At 53.0% G+C, this 21,309-nt stretch overlaps 1 protein-coding gene across 2 annotated transcripts in view; it reads left to right on the top strand.

Annotated features, from left to right (window-relative positions):
- Fbxo21 (F-box protein 21) overlaps positions 1-20,870 on the top strand; it is a 32,921-nt gene extending 12,051 nt beyond the window's left edge. The window contains exons 5-12 of one of the 2 annotated variants that reach the window (XM_021162088.2): positions 197-343; positions 535-671; positions 2,199-2,335; positions 6,026-6,205; positions 6,931-7,063; positions 11,881-12,092; positions 13,572-13,729; positions 18,879-20,870. In XM_021162088.2, coding sequence (XP_021017747.1) covers positions 197-343; positions 535-671; positions 2,199-2,335; positions 6,026-6,205; positions 6,931-7,063; positions 11,881-12,092; positions 13,572-13,729; positions 18,879-19,066 — 1,292 coding nt within the window. In that variant the 3' untranslated portion in view covers positions 19,067-20,870. The remainder of the gene's footprint in view (positions 1-196; positions 344-534; positions 672-2,198; positions 2,336-6,025; positions 6,206-6,930; positions 7,064-11,880; positions 12,093-13,571; positions 13,730-18,878) is intronic. The other variant, XM_021162089.2, reaches the window with a different exon arrangement.
- The last annotated feature ends 439 nt before the right edge of the window (positions 20,871-21,309 follow it).

The raw sequence follows: 21,309 nt of genomic DNA on the forward strand, positions 1-21,309 counted from the left end.
TTTGTCTTCTTAAATGATGTATGAGTGCTTTGTGGTGACGGGGTTTGCTCCTCCCCCTCACCGTGTTGGCATGATGCCTGACATCCCCAGGAGCTGGGGTGGTGTGCCGTGTGAGAAGTCACGGCATGGGTGCTGGATCAGAAACGCCCTGCCAGCCGTCGGGTGGAGAGGGACGCTGACTGCACTCCTCACACAGGTGCTGTTTACATCGACCAGTACTGCAACCCGCTCTCCGACATCAGCTTCAGAGACATCCAGGCCCAGATCCACAGCATTGTGGAGCTTGTGTGCAAAACCCTCCGTGGCATCAACAGCCGCCACCCCAGCCTGACCTTCAGGGCAGGTGCGGAACTGTCTGAGATGGGCTGGCTGGGGGGGGGGCGGGGGGGGGCTACCTGACGATGGGAAGCACTAACGCCACTCTGGCTCTATCCGAAGCTGGGCGGCACTTGCCTGCCAGGCTCTTATCAGTCACTGTGTGTTTGGGGTGTGCTTGCTCATGCTTGTGACCCAGAGGAGATCTCTGTGCTGTAGGTGAGTCCTCTATGATAATGGAGATAGAACTTCAGAGCCAAGTGCTAGACGCCATCAACTATGTCCTATACGACCAGCTGAAGTTCAAAGGGAACCGCATGGACTACTATAATGCCTTGAACCTCTACATGCACCAGGTAGGTGTGGCTGCAGTGAGGAGACATGAGGTTCCCCTCCCCTATCCCATGGCTGTGGGATCTGCAGCATTGTCTGCGTGCTAACCATGCAGGCACTCTGCATTGCCTAACCCTGCAAGTGTGCACACACATAGGATCAGATAGTGCCAGGGACTGTGTGTGGCTTAACGCTGAGGAAGGGCAGGGCGTGGAGGTCCTGTGCCCTCGCCTGCCCTACCTGCAGGTTTTGGTGCCCTGGGATGCTGTGCCCCTGGCTCCCCGGCAGATAGACAAAGGTGACTGTGTGTGCAGCCATACAACCTATAGGCTCATCTCTGGTGGGCTGTCTGTCCATCTCTTGCCGGCAAAGGCTGTTGTTCCATGTTTCAGTGAAGTCTGTTTTTCCTCTACCACAGGGGCAGTATTGTGGGTTAGATCCGCTACAGGATGGCTTTTGTTAGCAAGCCCTGTACCAAGAAGTGGGCGTCTCTGTAGCTCAGTTTGCTCAGTCTATGATTATGAATGCTGAACCACACAAACTTGCCTCCGTTGCCTGGCTTCCTGTGGCCCAGCTACATCAGCCACATACCTCTGATGTCCATTTTCTTGTCTGTCCCGTTCTCTGTAACTTACAGTTTCTGTTGTCCTATTATATGCTTTTTACGTGCTTGCCTTCTGGTAGGAGGAGGCTGGCAGACTGCCTATAAAAAGCCTGGCAGTCAGTCCAGGTTCTCAGGCTGTGGTCGGAGTGCTCAGTATTGACTCACTGGGTGAAAGGGCACAGGCAACTAGAGTCTTGAAGGTGGCTGTCCATTCCATGCCAGCTTCATTGCCTATTTTGAGACAGGCTGTCACTCAGTAGCCCAAGCTGGTCTTGGACTCTCTCCTCCTGCCTCAGACTCCCAAGTGCTGGGATTATAAGCATGGACCACAGAAGTCCTGGCTTCTGTGATTTTCTTTTTTGTTGTTGTTTGTTTTTTGTTTTTTCGAGACAGGGTTTCTCTGTATAGCCCTGGCTGTCCTGGAACTCACTTTGTAGACCAGGCTGGCCTCAAACTCAGAAATCTGCCTGCCTCTGCCTCCCGAGTGCTGGGATTAAAGGTGTGCGCCACCACGCCTGGCTTTCTGTGATTTTCATGTCACAGGATAGTATTGTTTTTAAATATTTTAAAAACTTGAAAATTCATGTGTGTGTGACTGCTAAGTGGTGGAATGCTTCCCCAGTGTACATGAGGCTCCAGCTTCCATGTCTAGCCCTGCAAAGACAAACAAAAGTCAAAACCAAGATATTGGAGGTGTCAGGGGGTGTTGGGGGGCACACACCTACAAGCCCAGCACTTGGGAGGCTTAGGGAGCAGAGTAGAGAGTTTGAGGCCAGCCTGGGTTTGTAAGGAGACTCTGTCTCAGGGGTAGGGGGAAGACAGTCTGCTGCTGGCTCTGAGAAAACAGCCACTGGCTGATTTGGTCCCTGATCTAAACGCAGCTCTGGAAGCCAGCATGGGCTGCCAGCCCCTGGGCCTCCTGAACCTGACACTTTTCGTCCCTCAGGTGTTGACCCGCAGAACAGGAATCCCCATCAGCATGTCTCTGCTCTACCTGACCATCGCCCGGCAGCTGGGGGTTCCCCTGGAGCCTGTCAACTTCCCAAGCCACTTCCTGCTGCGGTGGTGCCAAGGTGCAGAAGGGTAAGCTGACTCTGCTATGTTGAATGGGAGCTGAGGAACCAGGGCCTAGCATTAAATTGGGTGTGCTGGAGCAGGTGTCTGCTTCCGAGAGTGCAGTTGGATTCTGGCAGTGATGGTGTGCTGTAGTTACACTGGGCCCTGTGGGACAGGTGACAAGCACTACTCTGGATCTTTCTGTATGTCTCACGAAAGCATATGAGTCACAACTATCTCAGAAGCCAAGGTCTTGTGTCTCTCAAGGTCCCATAGCTTGAAGCTCAATCCTATCAGAGGGTTCTTTTCCACTCAGCCATAAAGCGTCTTCCTCCTCCCACACTTGTGCCCTGGCTTGTGAGAGAGGAGGAGCAGGGTGGTAGTGCTTGTTCTGGGATCAGCCTGTTTCAGGCCGGGTCCTCTTGTTCTCCAGCTTCCCCTTTGAGGTGTCTTCCCTAGGGAGGAAACTCATCCCCTGCATCCTGTCCTGGAGGGTGGGATGTGCAGTCCCTGAGCTTCAGTGCCAGACAGGACTCAAATCTTTGGTGTGAAGAGTTCAAGGCCAACCTCCAGTATGCATGTGTGTGACACAACACACACTGTTCCCCGCTTAGACTCTGTAGTCTCTGTTCTGCTGTGTGGAAAAGAAGTGAGCGGGGCTACATGTGCCCTTCCAGTGAGGAAGAAAGCTGTTCCACAGGGGTGAAGCCCCATCCCTCTGCTACTTCTCTGACTTGTTATAGACTGTCATTATTTTCCTCACAGTGCGCAGGTAGGTTAATTTTTGGAATAAAGATATCCCCCCCCCCCGCTTTTTTTTAATAAGAAAAATGATTTTCAGCCCGACCCCGTTGTGTGTCTGTAAGATATCCATGTGACATCCACTCAGGGTCCTGTGTGATCTGAGCATTTCTGGCTCATTTCATTTCTAGTGTAAGGTCTATGCTACCCTGGCTGTCCTGGAACTTGGAATCCTCCTGCTTCAGCCCCATGTCCTGAGTACTAGCATTAAAATAGGACTGAGCCACCACCCAGGCTCAAACAGCGTAATAGCCTGAAGACAGGAGGAACACTTTACTCCAGCATCTAGGCAGGTGGCAAAAACAAACCCAGAGACTTAGACAAGACTGGAACACCAGGGACCATGCTGGCATGCACCCACACAGGCCTTAGCAGCAGCTGGACTCCACCCTCCCTGTCCATGCTGTGCCCTGCGCCCTTTTCCCTGGCCACACAAGACACCCCATCCAGATCAGCAACCTGCTTTCACTGTTCTTAGCTTTTGCTCCTCCATACAGAGTGAGAGCCAGTTTATCAGTTCCTTAGAGTCCTTTGTGGAAGGCATTGGGAGGCTGAGGCAAGAGTTTGTGGCCAGCCTGGGCTACAGTCTAACCCCTGTATTAAACAAAACAAAAATTCTACTTGGATATCAACTGGAGCTAGAAACCTCTCTGGCTGGTTCTGGCACTAGTGTAAGGATCCTGTCTCTGACCGTGGCCCTGGGAGTCCAGCAGGAAATTGTTCTCCTATACACACGGCCTGTTAAGGTTATCCTGAGCTACCAAGCCTTTTGTCTCTACCCGTGGCTGGTACTTGTATATAGGCCTAGCCATCAGCACCAGGCAGGATGGGTCTTCAGTGTGGATGGTTTGTAGCTCACAGAATCTGGACAGTGCTGTCTTGTCTTTTCTAGCTTAGTATGTTGGCTTCAAAGCAGAAACAGACAGCAGATAATCTTGCCTAGAATAGTTTTTCTTTTTTAACTGTGTGTGTGTGTGTTTACAGAAGTCAGAGGACACCTTGTGGGGGAGTGAGTCAGTTTTTTCCTTCTATTTGGGTTCCAGGGATCCAATTCGGGGCCTTGAGCTTGGCAGCCAGCACCTTTATCTCTGAGACAGCATGGTAGCCCAGGGATCATGTCTGCGTGGACTGCTTTTCCATGTCACCATTAAGCTTGCTGTGTGGGTGACACCCTTTATTGGTGTCATCAAAGCTAACTTCTAATTTTGTGAAGTGTGCTTTTTGTGTGGGGTGTTGGATTTTTGGGAATTGGACAGGCCTCACTCTATAGCCCTGGCTGGCCTGGCACTTGCAGTGTAGCTCAAACAGGCTCCCAGTCACAGCTGCCTGCCCGCCTCTGCACTGTGACCAAAGTCAGTGCCTCGAAGCCAGCTAGGTCTGCTGAGTTGTATTTACATGAAGGCAGTAGGTTTCTTTTTCAAAAAATGTATTATTATCTGTCCGCGCTTTTTCACTTGCTTTCTGTGTAGGAGCAGCTGTTTGGGTTTTGTTTGTGGGACTTGATTTTGTTGTTGTTTTGTTTTTGGGGGGTTTTGTTTTGTTTTTTGTTTTGATTTTTCAAGACAGGGTTTCTCTGTGTAGCCCTGGCTGTCCTGGAACTCACTTTGTAGACCAGGCTGGCCTCGAACTGAGAAATCCACCTGCCTCTGCCTCCTGAGTGCTGGGATTAAAAGCATGCGCCACCACACCCGGCTAAGGACTTGAGTTTTTTTATGTGTGCTGCAGACCGAACTCTGCCTTACCACTAAGGTTCACCCATCCCCAGAATTGGTCTTACAAGTTCATCTCTATGTTCTTGGGACACAGCTAGTCCAGGCCTGTTTTATTTATTTTTTTTTAAAGATTTATTTATTTATTATATATAAGTACACTGTAGCTGTCTTTAAACACTCCAGAAGAGGGCGTCAGATCTCATTGCAGATGGTTGTGAGCCACCATGTGGTTGCTGGGATTTGAACTCTGGACCTTTGGAAGAGCAGTCGGGTGCGCTTACCCACTGAGCCATCTCACCAGCCCCCAGGCCTGTTTTAAAAACACCCCGGTACTTGGCCACATGCGCATTCTGTCTGTGTGTTTTGTATTTGATGATTTCTTGTAGGAAGTTCTGGCCTCACAGCAAGCGCTGTCAAGTCCCATGCTCTTTTAGAACATTTATGTAAGTCTTAGGGCTTTGCCAAAAGTGCGCTATGAACGCAACTCAGGAAAGAAATCCGGCTGAGATAGCAGCCAAAGACAAAATGTTGTGTGATTGCAGTGGGCACGGGATCAAGATTGCTCAAAAGAAGCTGTCCCCACACAGAGCCACCCACCCCTTCATGAGCCCTCGAGACCACTTGGCCATGCTGTGAGAATAAGCAGATCCAGGATCACTGCTCTCTAGGATGGTGGCCTGGTATTATGTGTGCACAGAGGAGCTGGTGCTCCATATGTTTTCATAGGTCCTCGGAGGTCCAAGACCCCCAGACAGGTGGCTGCTTGACACTCTGTTGTTAGCAGCCACCTTGGTCACTCCCCGTGTGGTGTGCTGTGAACTCCTGGCTCAGGGCTGTAGGGCTCGGAGCAGCTGTCACGTGGTGTGCTTCACTGCTGCCCCTGTTAGTTGATTAGGATGTGTGTGTGTGTCACAGTGTGTGTGTAAGGTCAAGGACAGCTTGCTGGGATCTCCTTGCATATGGGTCCCCGGGATCAAGCTCCTATTATCAGGCTTGACAGTGAGCATCAAGCTGAGCCATCTCTTGCCTTTCTGCTTCTTAGTACCAGGGCACTGTGGTCACCGCAGCCAAGGCTGTGTTGACAGGATGGAATCTCACTGAGGCCATGATGGTATTGGTGAGAACAGTCCAGCGGTGCTCTGGCCTCCGCCTGGAGTGCCTCCTCTAGGGGTTTTAATCCTGACTTAAGGCTCTTCTTGGGCAGGGCAACCCTGGACATCTTTGACTACATCTACATAGATGCTTTTGGGAAGGGCAAGCAGCTGACAGTGAAAGAGTGTGAGTACCTGATCGGCCAGCACGTGACAGCAGCACTCTACGGCGTGGTTAATGTGAAGAAGGTGCTACAGCGGATGGTGGGCAACTTGCTGAGCCTGGGCAAGAGGTGAGGACCCTGGCTCCCATTGCTGCCTCCCACACAGCGTGGGCCTTCTAGGGGTCTGCGCTCCTCAGGAAGCTTGGTGAATGAGCCAGCCTGTGGTGACTGCTTCTGTGATACCGGCTGTGTATTCGTGCGTGCCGAGCAGTAGACTCAACTCTGCTCAAACCCTACAGTCTTAGAGTGACAGAGATGTCACTCCTGTCCAGGTGCTCTGACCTCTGACTGTACCCCGTCCTGTAAGAGAACAGAGGCTGAGGTTAACTGCTCCATAGTTGGAGGAAGTAGGTCCTGGAAATCACTGTAGGAAATGTGTAACAGTCAGCTTCCTGAGGCCTAACAACAGGATTCGTTTTGAACAGACCATTTAGAACAGTTGTCACTTGGCAGAATTGAGCAGACTGCGGGGGTAGGGGTGAGGGACAGACATGATGATGACCTTCTGTCTGTCTGTGTGCGCGTGCGCGTACGCAAGCAGCTTGTCCACTCCCAACACCAGAACACAGACACCGGTCACAGGTGCTGAGCCCCAGTTGACACATTTACCCAGGTTTGCTCTTGCTGGTGCAGTCTCTGTGAGCTTGGACCCGCAGCCATCAGTCTCATCCTGGGAGTGTTGCAGGGTTGCACAGGAGGGTCTGGGAATCGGAAACCTTGGGGTCTGCATCAGTTGCTTGTAGACTTCCACTGGGAAAGCCACAGCCTAAGGCGAGGTTCTGTGTTGTCCCCAGGGAAGGCATTGACCAGTCCTACCAGCTCCTCAGAGACTCCTTGGACCTGTACCTGGCGATGTACCCGGACCAGGTGCAGCTCCTGCTCCTCCAAGCCAGACTCTACTTCCACTTGGGCATCTGGCCAGAGAAGGTAATTATCTTACTTTGATGCTGGGCCTTTGCCTTAGAGAGGAAAGCCGTAGCTCAGACCAAGGCTGTTACAAGGTCGTCCTCCTGTTAGCAAGGGAGTAAGTTCAGATTTGCTCAGTCTCCCAGCCCTGACCCACTAATTAAATGGCTTTCTGTCTTCTAAGAAGCACTGGCTCTGTCTGCCACCAGGAATGCCTGTTGGTTCTGAGCCTCATCTCTGGGCTCAAGACACAAGGCCTTTGCTGCTGCTCACCCATGCCACCCCACTGTGCCTTCTGAGCATTACCTGACTGGGCAAGGAGAGGCAAGACAGGTGCTCAGTGCTGCCTGCCTTTGCTGCAGCTGTTGGACATGGTTGGGAAGATCCGGCTAAGGCCAGCTGAGGCTTCTTTCTGTCCCAGTTGAGGATTCTGGATTTGCTAATGCCATAATGCCCATGACTGGCAATAAGTGCTAAGGGGACGCCACCTGTGGAATGCAGAACTGGCTTTTGGGCACACTGAGTGCAGTTTCGTGTGAGTGTACAGGAGTTGTGACCCACTCTCCTCCTGCCCTTGGTCTTGAAAGAGCCCATTGGTCATTTTGTTTGCTTAGAACAGCCTGCAGAGGGCATTTGATTCCGAGCCTTGGCTGGGACATTTCCCAGAGTTTTGAAATGTGCAGTCTTTCTATCGAAAGTAAATGCTCTCTGGGCAGTGGTGGCGCACACCTTTAATCCCAGCACTTGGGAGGCAGAGGCAGGCGGATTTCTAAGTTCGAGGCCAGCCTGATCTACAGAATGAGTTCCAGGACAGCCAGGGCTACACAGAGAAACCCTGTCTTGAAAAACCAAAAAAAAAAAAAAAAAAAAAGTAAATGCTCTGGGGGCTGCGGAGATGGCCTGACTGTTTCTCACTTACAGAAGACTTGGGATTCAGTTCCCAGCTTGCACATGAGAGTTCTCAGCTACCTGTAACTCTAACTCCAGGGGGTCCTATGCCCCCGCCCCACATCCACATATTTAAAAATCAAATCTTTTAAACTGTAGTTTTAAAGAGAAAGTAAACGCTCTGCTAAGTGACTCTATCGTAAGTTTGTGGCCTTAAGGATGTGTAGTGCCGCACAACGTGGCAGTCCTGTATCCTTGGCCAAACAGACACAAGCTAGAAGTGTGCACCCTGGGAACTGCCACCCGTTCAGCAGCCCAGGGGTCAGTTAGTCTTTTGAATTTGTTCAGGCAGTTGTGTTTGTTGAGGGATTTCAGGATCATTTGGGAAGGAGAGAGCAAAGGTCCGTTTGCTGGGCTGTCCCAGTCAGGATCAACAACTGAAGTCCACCATCCTGCTGCAGGGTCTCCTGGGTGTCCCCTCGCAGCATCCTGTCACCTTCCCAGTGTCACTCAAACCAGTACAAGTTTTCTTCTGGTGTGTGCTGCCTGCCGGGTAGATACAGGTCTTCTGTTCTGAGCTAGGACCCCCCCCTTAAGTTCTCAGTGCCCACCTAGGGAATTAACACCCCAAGATCATGAGAGAGCTGCTTAGGGGTGCACATCATCACTCCATGTGGCTTCTCCAGAGGAGGGCTTCTGGGGGAGGTCAAAGGGTGGGCCATCCCTGAGAGCAGAGGGGCAGGAGTGGCACCCAGATGGCCTACAGGAGACCCCCTCGGGGAGGGTGTGCATGGGATGACAGCCTGTGGTGGGCGCATGCGCCTGGCTGGCTAAAAAGCATCTGTTTCTGAGCAGGAAGCCTGCAGGTGCCTCACTTTCTGTTCCTTGAAGTTGGGGAGACGTGGAAAGCCAGTCCTCTTGGTCACTGTGACTGGCTGTGGTGGCCATGTTTGCTGAAAGCCTCCCTGTGTCCTTTCAGTGCCCTGTGGCACTGCATTGTGATTGCCAGTTTCCACGTGCTGAAAGGCAAGAAGTTACCTCTGCTCTGAGCCCACCCAGGTATCACCCTGAGGGTCACTATGACTAAGGAGAAAGCAGCTGTACTTAGTGCTGCTGGAGCGGATGGACTGTGACCCTTAGGCTTTCTCTGCAGTGTGGGAAGCACCCCCTCCCCTCTCTGTAATGAAAGACTTATCGGCCCCATTGTGCTTGCCTGCGGCTGCCGTCCTATCTCATCCCTGCCTGCTGGCTCACACGGTGTCCACTGTGTACTGACTGCCCACCTCCTGCCTTTGCTCCGGACACTCCCCAAAGCATGCGCTCTTACTCCCAGCCCTCCCCCAGGCCCTGTTCTGGCCAGCAGCCCTTCTGTTGCTATTGTAAGGCTGGCAGGTGGCCTTGCCCTAGGTGGCCTTGCCCTTTGCCCTGCTTCCTGGCCGCTTCCCGCCACTTCCCAGGCTCCTTCCGACCTCTTGCCTTGGGTCTTCCTGCCTGGCTTTACACATGGGTGCTCTTTAGACTTTCTCTACCCAGTGTACAGTCCCAGGAGCTTACTTCAGTGCCTCCTTCAGTCACACCTGAGCAGGGTAAGGGAGGGCCTGGCCCACTGGCCTTCCTGTCATGTCCACAGCAGTCAGGATGTCAGCAGAAAAGACTGGTCCTGAGTGGCTCCTTGCTGCCTTTGGATGCTTTTCTCCCAGGTCTCTGTGCTCCTGCCCACCTGCCTGACCTGTTGTGTCCTGCTTCTCTCCCCTGGTGCTCTGCTGCACTGGTGTGTCTACCATGTTCGTGTGGCACTCCCCTCTGCTGACCCGCTCCATTGCTGCTCCAACCTCCCTCTCTACCCTGGACCACATTCTAGGACCTGGGATACACTGTGCTCCTCACTAGTCACTCTGTACAGCACTGGTCCTGGCTTGAGGCAGCTGCCCAGAGAAATTCCTATGGGGAATGGTTAGGTGACTGTGCTTCCCTTGGACGCAAGAGGAGGAGACTTCCAGCACTTACAGATTTCCCAACATGGGGCCAGCCAACATAGGCTCTAGAAGTGGGTGTTTAGGGCATAGGCTGCTTGGGCTAGGAGAGAGTGCCAAGGCAGGGTGTGTAGAACTGACCTGGGACCACCCATGGCAAGCAGCATTCTGCGACCTTTGACCTTCGTCAAGGGCTCCTGCCATGCCCAACTGCAGCCCCAGCAGGAAATCCAACAGACAAGTAAGCCAGGGGAGCCAAGAGTGCAGAGTGAGGCTTCGTGGTCAAGCATGACTCATGCACACAGGTTAGCGACTGGTGAGCTTGGAGCTGCCATCTGTAGGGCCTGGCCACAGCCATCTGTGCTGCTTTGTGACCCGAGGAGTAGCAGTGTACAGGAACATCCCTGGGCAAGAGGACATCCCTCCAGCTCTCTCCCTGAGTGTGGGGACTTTTGTTTTGGTTTTTATTTGGATGGGACATGGTTTGTTTTTGTCTCTGAGGCAGGGTTATAGTGTATAGCCCACACTGGCTCTCAATCTACTTCCCAGTGTTGGGATTAAAGATACACGTCATTACATCCAGCCAGGGCCCGCAGCATTGGTCTTGGTCACCATGCCCACTGTCATTACTATTTTTGTGACCACACCAGGTCCAAGTCACATTTCCTTCTCCATGTCCCCTCCCCTCAACTTCACACATCTGCAAGGAACCAGTATCTTCTGTCTTAGCGTCTGAATGTGGGTTACCTCTGTGCCCTGAGAAGTCCATGTCTGGCTGTGTTGCAGGTCTGTTGGGTGGCCTCTGGGCAAGAAGGGGCTTGTGTGCACAGTAGCAGAGCTGCCTCACTGGCAGACACACACAAAGACGGCCATTGTTCCGGCAGAATCCACAGAGGCCCATTGTCAGATGGGATGCTCTCAGCTACAAAGGACAAATTCGGGGAGCATCCCCACCTTAGAGCCCCCTCCTGGAGGTGGTATGAGGTTGGGGGCTGGCTCCTAGTAGATTCTTGTTGAGGCTAGCTTTGGAATATTTGAAGTCCTGGCACTCCGCCTGTTGCTTATATTAAGTTGCATCACAGTAATTAAGATGCTTCTATCGGATTCTCCTGCCACAATGGTGGTTGAAACCTTGGACTGAGGTCATACCCAGGGCCACATCTTTGTTAACCCTCTGACCTCAGGCCAGCATTTCAACTTAGTGAGCCAAATCAGTGGTGGCTGTGCCATGTGGTGCCCTACAGAAACCTCCAGTTGGTCCCCAGGAAATACCAGGAGCCCTTTGTATTGCTTGGAAGGCGAGGTTGGCTTCAGAAAAGTTGCCGAGGCTTTGTGGATATGGCTGTCAGTGTGGCAGGAAGCAGCTGGAGAGGGAAGCAGCTGGAAGGTGGGCGGGGCTGCGCCTAGCGCTGAGATGTCTGTCTCATTAAGCAGCTTGGGCTCAGTAGACTGGAAGGACAGGCTTGTCAGAGACCAGTGTGTGCTCCAGCACTGCAGTGCATGGGTTCCAGTGTCAGTGTGTATACACACACTTTGCATGTTGCCTGACTCTCGAGTGGGGCTGCTGAGCGCAGCAGACAGACAGTGTCGGGGTCAGCCCTGTTGCCAGCCTCAGCTCTGCACAGGTGGCTGCCTTCTGGAAGCTTGCTGAGCCTGGCCCTTCCCTCCAGTGACATCAGCTTAGGAGAGACCCATCCAGCCCCAGGACAGTTCTGCCAAGCGTCTTTTGCCTTGGCTAAGGGGGTCTCGGAATTTTTTCCTCTTAAAGCAAGAATGACAGGATGGAATGGTTTCTGTACTTTAAAAGAAAAAAGAAAAAAGAAGTTGGCCTTCCTCAGCTCTTGTGCTAACCAAAAATTTTTGGCCCACAAGAATCCTGGTCCACAAGTGGCATGCCAGTCTTTGTCAGGCTACGTGGGTAGGTGTCGATCCCACGCTTCGGAAAAGAAAAGGCCTGGCGAAAATATTATCTCCTAGTCTTTCTGCCTTGTCTTGAAGGTGCTTGACATCCTCCAGCACATCCAGACCCTGGACCCCGGGCAGCACGGGGCGGTGGGCTATCTCGTGCAGCATACCTTAGAGCACATTGAGCGTAAGAAGGAGGAGGTGGGCGTGGAGGTGAAGCTGCGCTCCGAGGAGAAGCACAGGGATGTCTGCTACTCCATCGGGCTTGTGATGAAGCACAAGAGGTGAGTGAGTGAGTGCCTGCCCACGGCCTCTGTGGCCATCCTTCCCCCCCCCCCCCCCCGGGGAACTTAGGTCATTTCACAGAGCACCCTGCTTCTGGCTGAAGTATCATGTCTTGCATGGACTCTGACTGCACTAAGACTTTGTATAGGTTGCCGGGCTACAGCCCCAGGCCCTCTCCTGCTTCTCCCTTCTTCCCCTGCCAGCCCCGATTGATCAGGGTTGCAGTTGGGTACACATCTGTTTGTCATTGCAGTTTAACTCGAGAGTGGTAGTGTGGGTTCATGTCCTACAAGTAGCCTATGAGCTGTGAGTGACTGTCCCCACAGCATGCCCTGCAATGCAGTGCAGCAGGTGACACTTGGTCTGCAGGACTCCCTCACTGGCAAAGACAGCTCTGTCTCGTGCCACACAGGCTTCCTTCCTTCCCCACCCCCTCTGTTATCTGTGAGGATGAGCTGTCAGTGATGTCCCTGATAGGGGCTATGGTTCCTGTTCATTTAGTGAATGGAAAGTTGCAGAGGTAGATAAGTGGGTAGGAGGGGACACGAGGCAGCTGAAGCTCCTGGTGCCCTGGAGCACCACACCCTCCTCTTCCTCCTCTTCCTCTTCCTCCTCGGGTCTGGACTAAAGGCGCTAGTGCTGCATACATTCACCCTAGCCACTCTGGGTCTTTGTGAAGGAAAGGGAGGGCACCACTACTCACTCATGTACCTGCATCTGACCACAGCAGTAAGCAGTTGCCTGGCTTCCTCCAAAGCTGGGTGGGTCATGGAGGGTTTTTTGCATGGTAGTTTATTTACGGTCCTCTGTTCACTTGGCCTTACTGTCATCTGCTTCCATCCTTCTTGGATCTCAAGTTACATGATAGTTAGCTGCTGTGCCTCTGGAAGTCTGTTTTAGTCTTCAGTGACAATCCATGATATCTGCAGTCTAGTCCCCATCCTGTTGCCTTTGACACCGACTGACACTTCTGTGCGTCTCTCACTATGGTCAAAAGTTTCTTTTTGCCGGGGGAGGGGTTCGAGACAGGGTTTCTCTGTGTAGCCCTGGCTGTCCTGTAGACCAGGCTGGCCTCGAACCCAGAAATCCGCCTGCCTTTGCCTCCTGAGTGCTGGGATTAAAGGCGTGCGCCACTGCTGCATGACTGCTCAAAAGTTTCTTAAGCTAGGTATGGCAGTGTACATCTTTAATCCCTGTATTCAAGGGTCAGGCAGGCTGAGCTCCATGAGTTTGAAGCCAGCCTGATCTACATAGTTCCAGGACAGCCAGAGCCGCACAGCAAGAACCGTCTACAAAAATCAAACAGCAATAACAACAGGTTATTCTTTTCCAGTGACATGCTTTGTTGACAGGGTTTGTAAGAGGGACAGGGTGTCTGAGGGACTCGACACAGGGTAAAAGCATGGAATGGACAGAAGGTGTGAGAGCCCTAGCCAGGCTCCCTGGGAACTCACTGGCCATCTTCCCCTGCTCCACAGGTACGGCTACAACTGTGTGATCTACGGCTGGGACCCTACGTGCATGATGGGGCATGAGTGGATCCGAAACATGAATGTGCACAGTCTGCCTCACGGCCACCATCAGCCCTTCTACAACGTGCTGGTGGAGGATGGCTCCTGCAGATATGCAGCCCAAGGTAAGGCGCTCGCTGAACCTGCACTGGCCCCTGGTTGACCATGCTGTGGTCCACACCAGCCAGACTGCCATGTCTTCCAGCCTGGCTTCCAATACTGGCCCAAAGTCGCCCTCGTGTGGCCACAAGTGGGAACTGCAGTCCCTTTCACCATCCCTGTGTGTTGGTGACCCCAGGAGTCCTAAGCCTGGGATAGGTGGAGCTGAAGAGCCAGAGCGGAGACTACCTTGTGAGCCTGGTGTGCTTTCTGACCAGGAAGATGCACAAGATTGTATTAATTAGAGGGGACGTGAACGATGGACAGATGTACTCATGGGTACCAAGTCGGCCTGGGACGCAGGCTCAGCCTCTCTCATGCAGAGCTGGCTGGAGCTTATGGAGGCCACTTCCACTTTGCCCTGCCCAGAAGGATGTGAAGCAGGAGCTTGGCCACGAGCTCTGGCCTGAACCGTCAGGCTTGCTCTACCCACACTAAAGCTGAAAATACTGAGGGCTCAAGTGGCAAGGTTTCAGAAGGCAGGAATAGTTCCCACATACGTGACCATGACGTGTGGAGGCTAGGAAGACCCTGCAGTCACAGCACGATGGGTCTCTGGGTAAGGCGACGGTGCCGCCATGCTCCCTGGATGTTCTGCAGGCTCCCACAGCACGGTCCTCAGCTTTTGAAGCTGAGTCCAGTTCAAACTCTCCAGGGCTTTGTTGGGTGACTGGTGAGGGAGACTTTCCGTCCTCAGAAAGCTTATGGGCCTGGCAGCACCAGGTACATCAGTTGTCCACGTATACACAGTAGGTGTGACATCTTTACATAGAGCATGGAAGTTTCTAGAAACAGTTCATTTAGTCTTAGATCATTTGCCTGATCCACTTGATAAACCGAGGACTGAACTTTAGATGTTCTGAATAGCTGAACCAGCAGTCTACAGAAAAAGGAAGTGTGTGGCCCACTGACCCAGTACCGCACAGTGGGAAGTGGCTGTAATTGTGTTGCTTTCCAGTGGCCTTCCTGTCAGCCCAGAGTGTGGCCTCTCCCAGGGGCTGCTGTTGCTGGGGTGCAGGGGTGGCAAGGGACTCTTCCCGTAGCCACACGCAGGCATCACTCGCCTTCCTGGGCCAACCTGTCCCTGCGACCTGTGAACTGTTGATTTATGTGCTGGGCTTCCAGCCTGGGTTCTCTGCCCCATGATCCTCAGTGTATGCTCACATCCACCCTGCCTGCGCCTGCCGACACACTCCGCACGCTGCTGACGAGCTCCTCGTCCGGATATGTTTGTCAGTGAACAGAGATGTGGACTTTTTGCCAGCCATCGAAGGAGCGTTAGAGAATCCTGCTTCGCAGCTAACTAGAGCTGCAGCAGCACTAAACCACATGGCTAACAGCCCATGTTCCATCAGCTTCCTCATTGCCCAGTGGTCACAGGACAGCCCTGTGCGGTGTGACAGGCTCAGCCATGTAGCTCTGCTATGGCTCCCTCCCTCTGCAGAGCCTGGCATTACAGCACAGCTTCTCTCTTCAATCTCTGCCGCACCAGGACTTGAATTTTTTTTTTCTTTTTTCTAGGCATCCATGCGTTGGTTGCCCAGGCTGTCTGACCTTCTAGCTTGGCTCACTGTCTCTTTATCTCTGCTTTCTCTGTGACCTGGCAGTGAAGTCTGAGGCCTGACTGCATGGCCATCACTACCCCACAGGCCACCCCACCCAGAGGAGCGGGGATCGTGGCCCACACTGGGTGATGTTGAGTTTGACCCTAGGTAATGCAGCTTCTGTCATTAGCAGGGAGTCATACTGTGTCCTGTGAGTGTCAGTCCCCAGAGACCTATGACACTGCGGTTTGCCCTAGCACTTGGTCCAGGCTGACGCAGGAGTAATGTGCTTGAGGCGTGCCTGCTGCATCTGCTCAGTGGCAGGAGATGCTTCTCCCTGGGCTGCTCCCCACCCCTGCTCCCTGCCAGAAGCCTGCTTCTTACTCCAGTGTGTCATGGTCTCTGAGGACAGTTGGGTGCTCACAGCCCATGGCATAGAATGGAGACCTTGCTAGAGTAATGACTTTCTAGTCCTTAGCCCTCCAAAGCATGTGTGGCAGACCCCCTGCTGCCACCAGGGGGAGCTCTGCACACACTCTGTTGGCTCCTGTCCTTCACTCTATGGAGGTGTGCCTTTCGTGTGAGGGCGGGGTCCCCCCCCCCCCAGGCAGGCGATATCTCATCTGTTAGCAAAGGGCCCTTGGTGAGGCTTTGAGCACAGGAGCCGTAGCTGGATGGCAGGTCTCCTTCCTTAACTCCTGACGTTTCCTATGCTGCTCTTCCACTGTGGTGCCACGGTGAGGACCCCCGAAGTGGGAGTGAGGGGTATAAAGTGACAGTTGGTCATGTTAGGGGCCATTTGGCCTTCTCTTGTTTAGATTCTGCGTGGTGAGGTGGGCACGGACTGTGGTATGCGTGAAGAGATGAGGAGGCTTATGGGAGTCGGCTCTCCCCACTGTATGGGTCCTGGGGGGCAAACTGAGGTCTTAGGCTGTGGACAAGTGCCTTTGCCCGCTGAGTCATTTCAGTGGCCTAGCATTGTCTTTTAGGGATAAAATGTCAAGCGTTCACGCTTCTGGTGACTCCACCCCACAACCCTTTGACTAGAGACATCCACACTTAGTACCAAGAGGTCTGTGGTCTCTGTTCAAACAGTGGAGTAGAAATAAATGCTTACTGTGCATTTGGTATAGATGGCAAGATGAGTACTAGACTCCAGGGTGTGCAGGATGTGCCGGCCGCTGTCCCCCAGAGAGGGCGGGGCCAGGCTAGGCGCCCACAGAGGGCTCCTGTGGTGTCTCTTGCATGCCTGTCCATGGAGTTTAAGGAAACACATTTCTCCCGAGAGCCGCAGTGTTGTGCTGCTTAGAAGCATATCAGGTGACACGTTACTTCCAGATGCATGGCCACTGTCCTGCTTGCTGTCTTCCCTCCTGGGAGATGCTTGTATAGGCTCTGTGCTTAGGGGTGAACAGCTGTGACCCCCACACTTGGGAAGCAGGAGGAGCATTAGTGTGAAGCCAGCCTGGGCACCTTATCTCAGAGTAAACATAACATCAGGCTGGGCCGCAGCTTGGGGGTAGAGCACTCACCCAGCAAGCACAGCCCAGGCTCAGTTCCTCAGCACCACAGCTGCCCAAGGGCCAGCAGGCCAGGGCACTGAACCCAGCTGGAGAGGGGCCCAGGCAGCCCAGAGCTCCCAAGTTCTGCCCGCTGTCTTGCCTCAGCTTTCCAGAGTGGCCTCTTGCTAGAAGCCATGTTCAAAAGCCTGCAATAGCTACCCAGCCGTGTTGTCCCCCCTCCCCCCGAGGCATGCAGAGGCTGGAACTCCCTGCTCAGGCCACTGTTTAGCACCTAGAGAGGGTGCCCCCGTGGGTGGGGCTGTGCAGCACAGGAGCTCCTGTAGAGCAGGGTGTCTCTCCTGAGCAGATGGGCAGTGGACAAGGAAACAAACTCCCAGTGCTGGGACCTGTACCCTGTGGACACTCAGCAGTGCCCCTGAACTCCCCCCACTGCAGTCCAGAGCAGCTCTAGAGCTAACCACAGAAATGCCTTCAGACTTTAACGGTTAGCCTCCTGTCGACCCCCACTGCACTAAACAGGTCAGCCTCAAAGGAGAATCGAATTTCCTGTAAAATTGAATTGGTTTCTGTCACTTGTCCTGCCTGCAGTGGCAGGTATGCTTCATGAGAGCAAGGACCTTCACTTGAGGTGCACGGCTCTCTGTTCTCCTTGGTGTTTTCTGTGGGGCATGAGTCCTCTGTGGCTGGCCTGCAGTAGTTCTGTGAAACAGTTGCCAAGGGTGCCCTAGTGTTACAACCTTTAGAAGTGTGAGCATGGAGACGCTGACATTGCTGCCCACCCCGCCACCCCCAGCACTACACTGCGGGGTCTGACCCAGCCAGGCCCTCAGCAGTCCCTCCCATGGGGTGGGACCAAGATGATAGTGCACTGAGGCTGCCATGGGGCCTGACCAGAGTAAACCCCAGGTTCAAAAGTGCCCTGCAGCCTAGAAGTGCTAGGCCTCCTGGCATTTCCTCAGGTGAACACTGTCTCTGACCCTGCGCCCTCCCTCCTGCTCTGCAATCAGCCTCCTGCCTCCACACTAGGGTCTTGGTGTGCTGACCGTGTGACTTCACGGCGTGTGTTCCTAACCCAGTCTGAAGATGCTGCCCCAACAGTTTCCCCAGATCCTCCAGATTTGTGGCTAAAAGCAAACAGATGGTTGGCCACATTCTACCTCACAGACAAGCACCAGGGACAGCCCTGGCTCTAGGCCTCTGGAAGTGTCTGGGTTGGGCTGTGTGCTGTGTGTTGTGTGCTGTGTGCTGCTTGTGTGCTCCGGACCCACTTAACGTAATTCTAGAGCAGAGTTGTGCCTGTGCCCCAGCCTAGGAACAAGTCCTGGGGCTTCTGTGTGGTCAGCTCTTCTCTTGCTAGGACTTTGGCAGCCGTGGGGCCTTGTGGTCCCCTGACCTCTGAGGTTGGGCCAGGAGGAGGCTTTGCTCTTTTCCATGTGGTGCCTAGGATCTGTTCCTCCTTTTGTCAAAGTCAAGATATGAAGGGCATAGGCAGGCTCTCCTAGGGACCAGGCAGGGTGTGAGTGCAGCCACAGCCACCAGCTCACCTAGGAGGTGCGGCCCCAAGGGCGGGACTCAGTTGGAGAATGGTTGCTGTGTGGCAGGGGCTCTTCTCTGTGGACAGGGTGGCAGGTTAGAGACTCAGGACCATGAGGTTCTGACACCTGGGCAACGGCGGGATGTGCAGGGGAGGATCGTGTACCCTGGCTCCAGCTAAGGGAGATGCTAAGCCAGATGAGGGGTGCAAAGAGTACCCCAAAGGTGCCACTGAGAATCTCAGAGCCAAGCATCTCTCTCAGAGAATAGAAAGGGATGTCTTCTGAGCAGAGCCACAGGAAGGAGACCTGTGCCACTGTTGCTCCCTCCCCTTACCTCCCACCTCCGCCTTTTCCTCTTGAGTAATACCTGTAATACCAGAACATCCATCCCTGCTGGTAACTTTTGCTCTGTTTCAAAAGCACCCCTGGAAGGGACATCAGGAGGGTTTCAGCAGAGAGCCACTGTAGAAAGCAAAATGCTAACAGCAGTATCTGCCGCCTCTTTGCCAACAGAAAACCTGGAATATAATGTGGAGCCTCAGGAAATCTCGCACCCAGATGTGGGGCGCTACTTCTCGGAGTTCACAGGCACACACTACATCCCAAATGCAGAGCTGGAGATCCGGTACCCCGAGGACCTGGAGTTTGTGTACGAGACAGTGCAGAATATTTACAGTGCAAAGGAGGACACAGCCGAGTAAACTCAGGGGGTGTCACATCTGTGCTGCTGCTGCTGCTGCTGCTGCTGCTGCTACCTTCTAGGGGACCAGGATTCCTGAAGGACGCGTGCTGCCCCTGGAGTCAGCACAGGACAGCCACTTCACCAGCAGCCTGGCTGCCTCCCCACTTTAGATGGTGTGCACTCCTCCAGCCACAGACAGCGTTGCTCTCCGCTACACTAGTGAATCAGTTGAAAGGCACCGTGTCCCGTGGCATGGCTCGTGTGCTTGTCCCGTGGTGACAGTGTGTGACATTCTGTCTTCTCACCCCCTTCCCATCCCTGTCTCCATCTACCTTGTGTCAGTCTCTCCCGTTGGACAGTCATTCGGGGGCCACGTTTCCTCATCTCTGGAACAAGGTCGCTGAGTCAGGCCTGCCGCCCTCTGCCTTGAGTTAGATTGTACTTGGAGAAGGGCATGGAAGTGGGAGTCACAGCGATCACAGTTCAGTTTTTTGCTAATACAGAAACACAGATTTCAAGTATTCCCTTTTTTGTTGTTATTTTTTTAATTTAAATTGGGAGAACAACAGTGTCTCCCTTCTCTCACTGGGTCTGTGCACATTTCTGCCTGTTGTGAGCTCCTGTCTTGTTACGTTGGTTCTCTGAGCAAATGCACAGCAATGGCCTTTCCGAGAGAGCTTCTCCACGTTTCCGAGCTGCTCCTTTAAGATGACTACTCCTTGGTTAACTTTAGGATCTACTCCAGTATCCTGAGCAGATCTTAAGTCGGTCATGGGCCCGCTAAATGGCTCTTAAAACTTGTACCTCCTGGTCCCCAAACCAAGAGAACGGGTCTGTTCTTCTGATCAGGAAAATGAACTGACGAAGCCTAACTGGGGGAGACAGGCGTCGTGTTCCCTGTCACTCCTGAGTCACATCCAGACCCTCCATTTTGAGAGTGTTGGGCTTATGGGAAGCGGAGCACATGCTCTGGGCTTCAAGCTGCCTGTCTGAAGGCCCCAGGACACTGACTCTTGGATGAGGTCTGGCCTCAGGTCACCCCTGGCTTCTGCCTGATGCTGTCTGTGAGTGAGGAGCAAGCCTTTACCAGATCCTAGTGGGTGCTACCTGGTCCTCAGACAAGCAGTCCCATAAGTAAAACTACCCACGGGGCCAATGGCACATCTGTCCTGTGTTGCTGTAGTGAGCGGAGCTTTAGGGGGCCGCCTGCCAGCCTCGCCCACCCGCCTGCCTGCCTGCCGCATGTGTATCCTCACACCACACCCCTCCAAATGAGCGCTCCCTCTTCCATTGCCCTTCACCAGCCCCAGGATGATGAGATGAGGCAGTCACTAGAAGGGCGGGAAGCTTGAAGCTCTTGCAGCTGGAAAGGTTCCTGTCCAGTCTGTGCCTCACCAGGCAGAACCAGTCAGAGGCGGGTCCAGACTTACATTTGGAAACTTAACTACTCAGAGCTTCTGCCCGAGGTTGGGGGATTTTACACCTGCTCATTCAAAGGTGAGAACCGCCCCACGAGGACTCACACCCTTGCACCCCAGTACTAAGCAGCCTCGGAGTATGCTGGGAGTCTCCATTGCTGGGTTTCTGCTTCGATTTCCTTTTTCCTGTAGAGAAACGTCAAAGCTGAGGAAGATGGCTTCCCTCCCTGACCTGACTGTAAATAATGTACCTAGACTGTTTTTAAATGTGTTTCTTCACGAAGGCTTCGTTTGGCTGAGGGAGCCTATATCACCCGTGTAAGTTGGTATTTGGGCACTTTATATTTTTCTAAAAATGTGTTTTGGATCCTGTACTCTAATAAATCATAAGTTTCTTTTTAAAAATTTTTCCAAAAGTTTTCTCCATTTTCAAAAACCCTGTTATAAAAAGTAGAACTTTCACAATGTTAAAATACTAAATATTTGGTTATAGCAACTTCTAATGAATGCCAAGGGTCTTTTTTTTCTTTTCTTTTCTTTTTTTTTTTTTTTTGTACAACAATTAATAAACGAACTTGCCGAGAGAAACCATGCCAGTGACCTGCCCGCTTTCATTCAGTAGCAAGAGAGGAGGAAGCAGGGTTTCTCTCCTGAACAAGGTGGAAGAAAAAAAAAATAGCCAACTTTAGCTTTCCTTTAACATTTGACAAGTGTCTTGCTGAGTGCAGACTTTCTGGGCTCTGGGAACTGCTGGAAGTGTCCGGGCTGTCAGTTGAGAATGCCTTTTTGTCTCCCAAAGGAGAACTGCACATCCAAGGAGGGACAAGCAGGACAGTGGTCTCTG

This window comes from Mus caroli, unplaced genomic scaffold, assembly GCF_978045245.1.
Source record: "Mus caroli unplaced genomic scaffold, Mus_caroli_1 scaffold_4, whole genome shotgun sequence".
NCBI lineage: Eukaryota > Metazoa > Chordata > Mammalia > Rodentia > Muridae > Mus > Mus caroli.